The sequence below is a fragment of the Palaemon carinicauda genome, chromosome 10, assembly GCF_036898095.1.
Source record: "Palaemon carinicauda isolate YSFRI2023 chromosome 10, ASM3689809v2, whole genome shotgun sequence".
NCBI lineage: Eukaryota > Metazoa > Arthropoda > Malacostraca > Decapoda > Palaemonidae > Palaemon > Palaemon carinicauda.
This window is the reverse complement of record NC_090734.1, coordinates 67,475,315-67,488,110: the sequence shown is the minus strand read 5'-3', so window position 1 is coordinate 67,488,110 and position 12,796 is coordinate 67,475,315. Positions and strand designations below refer to the sequence as shown.

Sequence of the window (12,796 nt, the reverse complement as noted above, 5' to 3'; positions counted from 1 at the left end):
TTCATATGATGAATAAGAGTTTCCAATTTGTATACAGTAATTTCTACCAACTAATTAGTTTTTTAGGTATTCGTAGGATTGACCTTCAACGCTGATGGACCATAGATCATTTAGTAGCAGCTCATGCACCACTGTATCAAAAGCAGCACTGAAATCGAGCAGTATCAAGATACCACATTTATTTTCATCCATCATTTCTAACATATTATTTACAACAGAGCAGATGGCTGTCTCCATAGAGTATAGTTTTCTGTACACAGATTGGTTGTCAGGCAAAGCTTCTATTACTTGTAAGTGGCTAACTAGTTGTTCAAGAATTACATATTCAAGCACTTTCGAGACAAAGGATACATTTGAAATTGGTCTATATGAACTTAATTCCTGGTAGACCAGTGCATTTTTCAGAACTGGTGTGACTATAGCCATTTTCTCAGATTTAGGAAACTTACATTCATATATGCTTGCATTTGCTATTCTCATTATTATTTCAACTAGACTAGAAAAGTCTTTCTCTCCAATTACTTCACATATTGGCATAGGATTGATCGCGCAGTTTGCTTTCTTTGCTCTCTTGATCATTCTGGTGATGTCATCTTGTGTTATGTTGTTAAATCGTATCAATTTTGTCTGTGTGCCTGGTGTATCATTAATCTGATGTTGAGTATTTACAAATGACCTGGTTATGTTTTCAATTTTGTAGTATATATCTATTTTCCCATATTTTGTTAATATTTTGTAATAAAGCAATATATTGATAATAACTTTGTTGCCTGAGTTCCAAAATAATACAAACAGACAGTTGCTGAATACGACCTTGGAAAAAACCACTCTGTTAGTTGAGTGCAGCATTACCAAGTTAGCAGAAAAGTGACTAGACCTAGAATCACATAAAAATCTTGTTTCACCTAATTTCAAATAAACAATTATCCATCGTATTTGTCTTCCTGAAACTGTTAGAGCACATGATAATTTTTTCTACCATTTCAGAAGTTAATATGTGATTTTAACACCGAGTTTTCCTAGTACCATTAATACAGATAGGAATAGCTGATTACATACTTTTCTCTTTCAAGAAAGTGGTATTCTACATTTCATAATCTAATTTTTTTCCCCAGAAAAGCTCTCCATACCACGCTTATCCTTCTTTTACTTTCAATTCCATGTCTTGAGGAAACACGCACCGTACTGTCTGTCCGAAATACGTATATTCATTAACAATCTCTAGAGGGTTGTCCATAACCCTTATTTGATGTCTCTGCATTTTCATTGAACATCATCTTAGTTTTATTCATATTCCTTTTATCATTATTATTATTATTACTATACAAGCTACAACCCTGGTTGGGAAAGCAAGATGCTATAAGCCCAGGGGCTCCAACAGGGAAAAATAGCCCAGTTTCCTCTATTCAAATCTTCTATCGTCTTTTGCAAATCATCTCATGATTCACTAAACAGAAATATGTCATCTGCAAATCTCTAGTAGTTAAGGTATTCCCAATTATTGTTAATTCCTACATTTTTCCAATCTGAATTCTTAAAATATCCTTCAAGGCATGCTGTGAATAATTGAGAATAGTAAGGGTCTTCCTGTCTAACTCTTATCTCAATCAAAATTTTCTGACTATCTTTCTCTAGTTATAGGATTGCTATACTTCCCGTATAGATACCCTCAAGTATTCTAACATAAGATTCATCTATTCCTTGTCTTTGATGGGCTTTCATTACTGCTGAAGTTTTGACAGAAGTGTATAAATGACATGCATAGTGGTTTGTCCTACTCTGTTGATTTTTCCATTGGCTGGTTAATCATGGTCAGTTGTTGAATACCTACTTCTAAAACCTGCCTACTCTCTTGGTTGACTGGTCTAGTTGTCTTTCTACTCGGACTAATATGATATTTGTAAATGTCTTATATGTTTTACAGAGGGTAAACTTATTGGGTAGTAATTTTTCAAGCTTTACCTTACCAAAAAAAGGCATTCCTTTTAAAATACTTCTCCTAAGGGATAATACTAGAGCCCACGTGACTGACCTGTCATATGAGGGCGGACAAGTAGATTCTTACTGGCGAACGCATCACTGATTCAGACCATGGATTAAGGCATTATTCGTGCTTTCAAGGCATTTTATCAGTAAAATTCCCTGCAACACCTGGTCGTGTCTATGGACATGGATGATATCTTCTCGCTGAGGGAGTGCTGGCGTGGGTACATCATTGCAACACATCTCCAAAATAATTAAAAGGCCATGAGATGAAAAAAAAGAAGACACTTAATACTAGCTATAAGAAATTGTGGCTAGATGCAGTCAACAAGTATAAAGGATTCTCTCCTAATGAAATCCAGTACTAGGCAGCTGATAAGGAAGTGAAGCTAGCAATATTACTCAGATAAGATGGCTTCACAGATATGACTACCAACTATGTAAATAACCTGATCGCGGCCCACTCAGATCTGTTAACGGATGAAGATTTGACAGAGATGACGAAATATGCTAGTGAGGACCAAGGAGAAGAGCATGAGAATCTCAAGAGAAAGAAAAGAAATTAGCCAAATCCTAGAACACCTCTCAACTCTAGCAAAAACAGCAAGAATACTTCAGACAATGGCCAATGATTGGGACCACTAGATGATTTATGTTACACTTCAGAAATGCAATTGATAGATCTACGATAGTTTATAAGAACACTCTTAAACAAAAGTAAATATAGTGTCAGCAATTGCAGATCACTAAGTTCCTTACCTGAAAAAAAAGACATGGGTACTCCTCAATTAGCAGAAGTAGAAGTTACCACACTGGACGATGACGATGACATAGCTATTCCCCCACTTCACAAAGCATCTGCTGAAGTGTTGCCTTCAGAAGAGCATTAGTACATTTACCTCATCATTGTCATCATCTACATACTTCTGTACTGCACAGCTAATCCCTCTGATCCCTAGTGAGTGTTTCCATTCCTTTTTTTTTTTATGTATACGTAAGGATGTCTATAGTAAAATTAAGCTCTAGTTTAAAATGTGTATAAGAGCGTATAAAGTGTTTTATAAGTGTGTTGAGAGGTTTTATAAAAGCTTAAATTTATACATACTAAAAAATATGAAAATCTTTCAAAATTATAAAAAAAAATATATAGTATCATAAATTTTTGTATTTACTACATGGCTTTTCATCTATCGCTGGGGGAACTGGAACATAGCAACTGCAATAGCTGATAGATTACGGTACTGATTAGGGAGTTGACAGCCACTCTCGTCCCTCACTTGCCCCAGAACTCCACAAGATACTTCAGCGACGCCAATGCTTCATAAAACATCAAGCGTATCACCAATATGTACCGGGAATGTATCCACTTGGGGAGATGACATGGTACATTCTCCTAAAAGTTTCGTAACAAGATCGTTTTCTTCCCAGAATATATGTTTCGGTACATGGTACAAGTGTTCACATGCCTGTTATTACTGCTTGATCTTGTAAAAGACCGAACACGTGCACCCTTATGCAAGATGATAGGTGCTAACCTCATCCCCTTGCCTCTTCAGAGTTCTCGACACAACAACCCAATAGATGATGCATGGAGAAGTATATGAACACCGAAAACGTAATAACGTTAGCTGACCATCTCATCCAAAAGGCACGATTCCTTGACAAAATCACCATAGGAGTGATCAGCATGTAGACGTTCACCACAGGAGTGATCAGCATATACATGACCACCACAGGAGAGATCAGCATGTACACAATCACCACATGAGTGATTAGTATGTACACGATCCCCACGATCCCAGCCTTCAGTATCACCACCGTTGTTTATCACCCCTGAGCGGTTTTGGTGTGACCAGTCACTTCGGGATAAGTCTTCTACAGGTTTGTCGGACACTACATGATTGAACAACAACGGTCGGATTTTTTAAGACCCTTCTTCGATGAATTTCGGATTACAGACCTTCTGGCATCTGCTTTGTCCCAGCTTCTCCTGTCTACAATAAAGGTGAAAAGGAACCTATGATAATTTTCATCACATGTATGGGGTATGAATGAGTTCTTCCCTTCACATGCAGCGAGGTTTCTTCATGGTCTTTCCTTCCTATTTCATTTTCAAGGAAAGTTCCAAATATGTTCTCTCCCTTCAAGAAAGGGTTCCTGAAGCTTCTTCTCTATGATCGTCAACACCATGCAATTGGGAACCAAATGATCAGGAGCCACACAATCAGAACTTACGCTCATTCTTCGAATGATCATTACTTTTGAGTCACCAGGGAACTAGTAAACCTGTCACTTATCATCTGTCCCTTCCTAGGGCTGCTAGCCCAGAGGTCTTCCAACAGTTGAGATCTTCTGACATATCAAGACAGTACCAATCCCTAGACCTTCCCACACTCAAGAGATCAGTCCAATACATGAGATCATCCCATGGTCTGAGATTTTACTAGACTTCATAGCCATTCAAACTTGTTTAAGTAATAGGGATTTGAACAGATGACTTCTCAGGTCTAATCTCAGCACCCATCCAAGGACTGCGATAGCCCATTATGTACAGTTATCGGCAAGAAGCCTCACCAACCAGGGAAAGGCACTGGCGTGATGCTGTTTTGTGACACATGGTGCCAAGCTCTACCATTCATTCTCCAATGGCTAAGGTGCTTAGTATCCTTTAGCCTCAGAGCAAATGAGAGCCAGAGGCAGTTCTGTCATCAAAGGAGACAAGCTAATGCTTGTTTACCTCTTCTTCTTCTACATGAGATTGACCCATTCCTTTTGTGGATCAGCAGAAGAATATCTTAAAGAGGGAAAAAGGATTCTTCGAAGAATGTTTAAGATAGTCTTCGACACTACAGCACCCAACCTTAGTCCTATTAGAAAGGCAGAGATCTTGAAGATTTAGTACTACGGTATATAGAATTACCAAGGTCTTAGCATTCATTAGTGAGTTGTCGATGACCTTTGTTGACATAGAGGTTAGTTCCTTAAAGGCAGCAACCCAGAGATTGCTCCCGAAATTCCTGAAGCATTACTAGTCAGCAACCAGCATTCCCATTACCTTTTGGTTTTATTGAATCAGGAATACGGGACAACCTACCCCATTAGCTACATCTTGTGAACTCCTCACCTCCATGGAATGTGCTAACCACAAAAGTAACTGAGGAGGGATAGGACGCCCAACTGATATCCAATCCACCTTGGAGATATGATCCAAGGAAGGAAAGCACCTGTTTTTCAACCTGCCAGTAATATATGCTGAGTTGCTTCATTGCAAGGTTTCCAAATGGGTTTGGTAGAGTACTTAATGAATGAGAACACTCCCATTCACAGACCCTTAACAAGCAAATGTACTTTTGGTAAGTCGTCAAAGCAGTAAAGCTGTTTGCAAGGTAGGAGGACTGTCCAAGCTGAGACGCTCAGTAGTCAATGACACCATATACATAGATCAAATATGATCCCTACATCACTAAGTGGCAGAAAGATTTCTTACTTTTCTTGTTTTACCATAGATTCAGCTGCTCACCCTTAAATTGAACAAGAAACTTCCAGTATTCAACTTTCCAGCCTCAGACTGCCGGCGGTGTTCGAGGACTTCCAACATCACTGGAAATCCTAGCCACTTACGCCTTTCTACTGATTTACCCACTTCAAAAATTACTGTACTCTACAGTTAGTTGATGATATCAAACATAAGCGTGACCCTGATCTCTCCCAAGCAGCCATATGCCAAATGTTATCCACATCAACTGTTTGTCTATCCTCCTCTGTCAAGAAAGCTCCTCAATCTCCATGCAAAAGGATATCACTTAGTCCTCGATTCAAGCTTTCATCTTGGACTCAGGCCTGGATTCAAGAAGAGCAAGGGATACGCTTGACCTCCAAGAGAGCTAAGCTGCATCGAATTTATTGCGAGTTCTCAGGTCTCTCAAGCAGCCCAGATCGAGGCCAAAGAACGGGCAGCAGACAGGGTTTCAACCCTCAAAACTGGGCTCTAATAGCATAGCCCAAGCAAAGTCAGTAGGAAATGGCATAACTTTCCCTGTGTCACAAGTCTTTCTGAATGATAGAAGACCTTCATCACCTTGGTTCAGGAGTTCATGGCCAGGACCTAAAACCCCGCCGTTCACGACTTCTTATTCTCTTCTCTACAAGAAATGACCAGCAGGGACAAGGATGACTTACTTTCCGGTTCTGGGAGAACACTACGACTATTCCTACAGAAATGGGAGGGATAAAAGAAGAGATCCTAAAATTTTGCTACTTTCTGGATTTGTGGGACAAACATGCACTTCCTGCAAGTAAGGAGATGAAAAGACCATCCCAGATTTAAGCGCACGAAATCAAGACATAACAGATCTACCCCAGCTCTCAGGAGGAACATGTCGGGGACCAGTTTGTGAAGAAGAGTCGGGTAAAGGCCAACAGAATTTACTGCCTTTTACCTATGGGAGTATGCCTATAGGTCCCTGGATACCTGCATCTTTATCCCAATTGTAGGCGCTCAACTGATCATGTAGTAAACCTACCTCCTACACGGGACAAGAAATTTCTCATCTAAGATAGTGGTAGCAACTTTTTCCCATTCCTTTGGGTGCAGCAGTCACTCCGTTGTTTATTGGACCTGACGCTAGGTGCAGGTAAGCCACATGACGCAACTTTCCTTAACAAAGTGGTTTTGTTTAGAAATATCTCCCCCTCCTCCCAAAATGTATGAAAACATTTCTCATAATGACCTTACATTCAGATATATCCTCTAAACAGGTATAGGTTCTTCCTTGACCATCTAACAGTTGTTGATAGTGACTTAACCTAACACTGCCTCATCTTCTTGCTCCGGTCATTAGTTAGTTGACAAAAGTCATAATTTTTGCTCCTTTACAGGACAGAAGTGCTTTGACATTTCCCAAGAAATAAAACCAGCCAATTTGCTTATAGTATCTTCCTCTCTCCTAATTAAAGGATAAAGGCTTGCATTCATGTAGGAAAATATCATACATCTTTAATAGTAATTTGCATATTTCCTAACTACAAAAACCTGAGTCCTTTAAGTTATACTTCCCACCTCAACCAGGTTTAAGGTCCAAGTGGGAGGTAAGTGTCATATCAGGTGGGCGGGCCTTGCCCACCACCCTTGACATTACTACAGCTCCTCATTGACTCTGATGACTTGGATATTTTGTACATTTTATGCCCCCTGTGGCCGCGGGGGCATAAAAACAATTAGAATAACGCCAACGTATTCCTGCTTGTCGTAAGATGTGACTAAAAGGGACGGGACGAGAGGGCTGAGAACCACCTCTCCTGTATTATAATCCTGTGAGACATCAAAGAGATGGAGCTGGGGGGAGATTGACTGCTCCCTGCACTCTAGTTTTGGGGTGTTTGAATGTGCGTGGATGTAGTACGATAGAGAGTAAAAGATATGCGATTGGAAGTATGTTTAGGAATAGAAAGATGGATATCTTGGCTTTGTGTGAGACAAAGATAAAAGAGAAAGGTGGTGATGTTTGGTGAAATGTCTGGTAGAGTGTCTGGGATTGAAAGGGGAAGAGCAAGAGAAGGTGTGGCTTTATTGCTGAGTGAATAGATGACAGGTAAAGTAGTGGAATGGAAGGAGATATCATCTAGGTTAATGTGGGTAAGGGTTAGGTTGGGTAGGGAATGTTGGGCTTTTGTCAGTGCGTATGGGCCCGGTTGTGAGAAAAGTGAAGAAGTGAGAAAAGTGAAGAAGAGCGGAATGAGTTCTGGAATGAATTAACTAGGTGTGTAGAAGGACTGGGTGGAAGGAATTATGTAGTTGTCATGGGTGACTTAAATGCTAGAGTGGGTGCTGGAGAGGTAGAAGGTGTCATCGGGAAGTATGGCGTACCAGGTGAAAATGAGAGTGGTGAGACACTGGTAGATATATGTGTTGAGCAAGAGATGGTGATAAGTTCTAGTTTTTTTCAGAAAGATAAAAACAAGTATACATGAGTAAGAGTGGCAAATGGAAGAGTGGTAGAAAGGGCGTTAATGGATTATGTGTTGATAACTAAAAGAATGTTTGGAAGATTGAAAGACGTGCACGTGTCTAGGGGTATAGCTAAGGGTATGTCTGATCATTTTTTGGTGAAAGGAAAATTAGTTGTAGCAAAAGAGTGGGGAAATAAGAGTAGGTGGATTTAAAAGGGAGCTAGTGAAGGTTGAGGAGCTAATAAAACGGGGGTAAAAGTATTTATCAAGAAAGGTTGAAAATGGCATATTACGCAGTGAAAGTAAGAGAAACTGGTAATTTAGAGGAGGAGTGGAAGTTAGTAAAAGAAAATTTTGTTGGGATTGCAACTGATGTGTGTGGCAAGAAGTTTATTGGAGGCACCATGAGGAAGGGCAGTGAATGGTGGAATGAAGGAGTGAAGGTAAAAGTGGAAGAGAAAAAGAGGGCTTTTGAAGAATGGCTGCAGAGTAATAGTGTAGAGAAGTATGAAAGATATAGAGAGAAAAATGTGGAAGCAAAGCGCAAGGTAAGTGAGGCAAAGAGGGCAGCTGACCTAAGGTGAGGTCAGGGATTGGGTCATTCATATGAAGAGAATAAGAAGTTTTGGAAAGAAGTGAAGAGAGCAAGGAAGACTGGTTCAGAATTGAAGAGACAGTGAAAGATGGAAATGGAAGGTTGCTAAAAGGAGAGAAGGCAAGGAAAAGGTGGGCGGAATATTTTGAAAGTTTACTAAATGTTGAGGATAATAGGGAGGCAGATATAAGTGCTGTTGCAGGTGTTGAGGTGCCGGTAATGGGAAATGAGAATGAGAGAGAGATTACAAGAGAGGAAGTGAGAGAGCACTAGATGAAATGAGAGTAGGAAAAGCATCTGGTATGGATGGTGTGAGAGCTGAGATGTTGAAGGAAGGGTGTGAGACTGTACTTGAATGGTTGGTGAGCTTGTTTAGTATGTGTTTCGTGTTGTCAATGGTACCAGTAGATTGGGTTTGTGCGTGTATTGTACCACTATATGAGGGTAAGGGAGATGTGCATGCGTGTTTTAATTCAAGGGGTATTAGTTTGTTGAGTGTAGTTGGAAAAGTGTATGGTAGAGTACTGATTAATAGGATTAAGGATAAAACTGAGAATGCAATCTTAGAAGTACAGGGTGGTTTTAGAAGAGGTAGGGGTTGTATGAATCAGATTTTTACAGTTAGGCAGATATGCGAGAAATATTTAGCAAAAGGTAAGGAGGTGTATGTTGCGTTTATGGATCTGGAGAAAGAGTATGATAGAGTTGATAGGGAAGCAATGTGGAATGTGATGAGGTTATATGGAGTTGGTGGAAGGTTGTTGCAAGCAGTGAAAAGTTTCTACAAAGGTAGTAAAGCATCTGTTAGGATAGGAAATGAAGTGAGCGATTGGTTTCCGGTGAGAGTGGGGCTGAGACAGGGATGTGTGATGACGCCGTGGTTGTTTAACTTCTGTGTTGATGGAGTGGTGAGAGAGGTGAATGGTTGAGTGCTGGGACGAGGATTGAAACTGGTAGACGAGAATGACCATGAATGGGAGATAAATCAGTTGTTGTTTGCAGATGATACTGTACTGGTTGCGGACGCAGAAGAGAAGCTTGGCCGATTAGTGACAGAATTTGGAAGGGTGTGTGAAAGAAGGAAGTTGAGAGTTAATGTGGGTAAGAGCAAGGTTATGAGATGTACGAGAAGGGAAGGTGGTGCGAGGTTAAATGTCATGTTGAATGGAGAGGTACTTGAGGAGGTGGATCAGTTTAAGTACTTGGGGTCTGTTGTTGCAGCAAATGGTGGAGTGGAAGGAGATGTACGTCAGAGAGTGAATGAAGGATGCATAGTGTTGGGGACAGTTAAAGGAGTGGTAAACAATATAGGGTTGGGCATGAATGTAAAGAGAGATCTGTATGAGAAAGTGATTGTACCAACTGTGATGTATGGATCAGAGTTGTGGGGAATGAAAGTGACGGAGAGACAAAAATTGGATGTGTTTGAGATGAAGTGTCTAAGGATTATGGATGGTGTATCTTGAGTAGATAGGGTTAGGAAAAAAGTAGTGAGGGTGAGAACGGGTCTGAGAAATGAGTTAGCAGGTAGAGTGGATATGAATGTGTTGAGGTGGTTTGGCCATGTTGAGAGAATGGAAAATGGCTGTCTGCTAAAGAAGGTGATGAATGCAAGAGTTGATGGGAGAAGTACAAGAGGAAGGCCAAGGTTTGGGTGGATGGATGGAGTGAAGGAAGCTCTGGGTGATAGGAGGATAGATGTGAGAGAGGCAAGAGAGCGTGCTAGAAATAAGAATGAATGGCGAGCGATTGTGACACAGTTCCGGTAGGCCCTGCTTCTTCCTCCGGTGCCTTGGTTGACCGCGGAGGTAGCAGCAGTAGGGAATTTAGCGTTATGAAGCTTCATCTGTGGTGGATAACGGGGGAGGTTGGGCTGTGGCACCCTAGCAGTACCAGCCGAACTCGGTTGAGTCCCTTGTCAGGCTGGGAGGAACGTAGAGAGGAGAGGTCCCCTTTTTTGTTTCATTTGTTTGATGTCGGCTACCCCCCAAAATTGCGGGAAATGCCATGGTATATGTATGATGTTGCACCCAGGACTGGAATCTTGGACACTATAAAAAAAAAATACTAAACATTTTCAAACTACTGTAGTAACCTTAATATTTGTGTTATACCACACATTTTGGGTTCTTTCTTAAAAGGTTATATCTTACAAGAGAATAATCAGAATCGCAATAAAACTTTTCTAGATAACAAAAACCACCACTACTAACATGTTCATATATATTCACCCCCCAACAAAGAGTATAAAAGATAGGAATGAGAGGTTTGTTGCATTGCATTTTCTTCCTGAATAAATGTTATTCAGGATGATCTGAGCTGTGGTTAATCTAAGGCTGTAGAACTTACATATGCCTATTTAACACAAAGGTGCCATTCTTTTATCTTTGATGAATATTTGAAAGAAAAATAACTTCTTGCAATGTTCAGGACATCCATCGGTCATCTCGGGGTCATAACATTGACAACCCCAACAATGTCTATCGGTCACCAAAAAGTTAGGTTTTAACAGCCGTATCCAGCTTCGCTGTAAACATACTCTATTGAAGGACCGAGGTTTGCTTATTTAGGAAATATACAAATTAGTATAAAAAATTTGTGATTTAAAGAACTTAGGTTAGTAAAGATAGGAAAAATAAAAATTACTTTTGATATTTGTAATCTCTTCTGAAACTTAAATACAGTGTTCATAAACATGAATATGGCACCAGCAAACACCAACAAAATTCAAATCTAACATTATTCAATACTTTGGCACAACCACTGTACTTGCCTTGAAAAAATATATAAAAAAAAACATGCATTGCAGTTAAGAGGGATACCAGAATGCCCATTTCTAGTTAACGGAAAATAAGGTAAAACAAGAACAGAAAAATAAAATAAATACTAAATGTAGTCATGAGAAGAAAAAAATTGAGTACAGTATATCACTATATACTGAAGATATTCTTGGGATATTCATAGAGCAAAATATCTTGGAAGAACAATCAGTCTTTGAAATACTGTATGAATTTCCCAACTTAATATCCGACTTAATTCTACAAACATACCATAATCTAATTACAGTACAGAAGTAAATCAATGATTTCCTAAAAATTATCTTTCATAAAATTAAGTCTAAAAATGCTGTACTGGAAACAATTCCATGAAAATTATACTATACTTACATTAGTGCAAGGCTGGACACTACAGTAACGAATGGCACATTTGCTATCATCTTCCCAAAAAGGGCAGTCTTTCTTCAGGTTCACCTGGAATATATTAAATCTCATTATAATCAGATGTATGCAGTTTTTACTTGGTCTTAATCATTTAAATAAGTTAAGATTTATGCTGGTTTGAAGCATCAATTACCGGTATATTCCACTCCAACCTACTACCTGGTACATCGAGGAAAAATATTCTCAAGTGATGAAAGATACATTAAAGAAAACACAATTACTTTCAGCCTTTATCCATTCTTATTGCTCTCTTAATACCCTAGAGCCCAGCTTCTTACAGTCTTGTTAAAAATGTTACTACTTTTCATCTTCAGAGAACCAAAGTGTCTAAAATATGATTAATGTTCAATTAAGCTACTTTAATCTAACTACAATGAGGTTTTATATCACAATAGACATTTGTAGAATAGATAATGTCTCCGTGACTTTACAGCAACTGATGTTCCTGCAATTATGCCTTTGTTGTTTAGTCTTCTTGACCTTACCTACACTTCCTCAAGTGGGTTTCATGAACTTTCTGCTTTTGTTGGTTATTTCCTCTCTAGGTTCTGCCCTTCATTTTACATTATTTTGTATTTCTTGGATATTAATCCAATTTTCTACATAATAATCTATGACTTCTGTGTTCCTTATTTCTAACCACTGGAACTTGCATATGATCTCTATCAATTGTATAATTAGTTCTTGGTTTTCATTTTTCAGCTTTTCTATTTCCTGTTCCTGCTGACAGAACAAGCATACACTATTATGGTGCAGGTTTACGGAGTACCCTTCTTTGAAGTCTACCCACCATTTGTTTATTTGGCATTTTGTATATTTGTACTTTAACTTCAGTTTCTCACTCATTTTTAAATTCTGTGATATCATCTATTGCATATCTATTTGGAAATCTCACCTAATAACTTCTATAATTATTAGCCTTGTGACCACTAATGTAAAAAAAAAAAAGGGGGGGGGGGGGCTGATAGTTACCCACCTGCAGTTGCATCCACTTTATCCTGTGTCACTTTCCATCTTTTCTGTCCCTAACATCCCATAAGTGCTCCCA

General features: G+C 39.3%; 1 protein-coding gene across 1 annotated transcript in view; it reads right to left on the bottom strand.

Annotated features, from left to right (window-relative positions):
* The window catches only part of LOC137648626 (ero1-like protein), a 558,871-nt gene that overhangs the window by 353,732 nt on the left and 192,343 nt on the right, over positions 1–12,796 (bottom strand). The window contains exon 3 of the mRNA XM_068381566.1: positions 11,695–11,778. Within this exon, the coding sequence (XP_068237667.1) occupies positions 11,695–11,778 (84 nt within the window). The remainder of the gene's footprint in view (positions 1–11,694; positions 11,779–12,796) is intronic.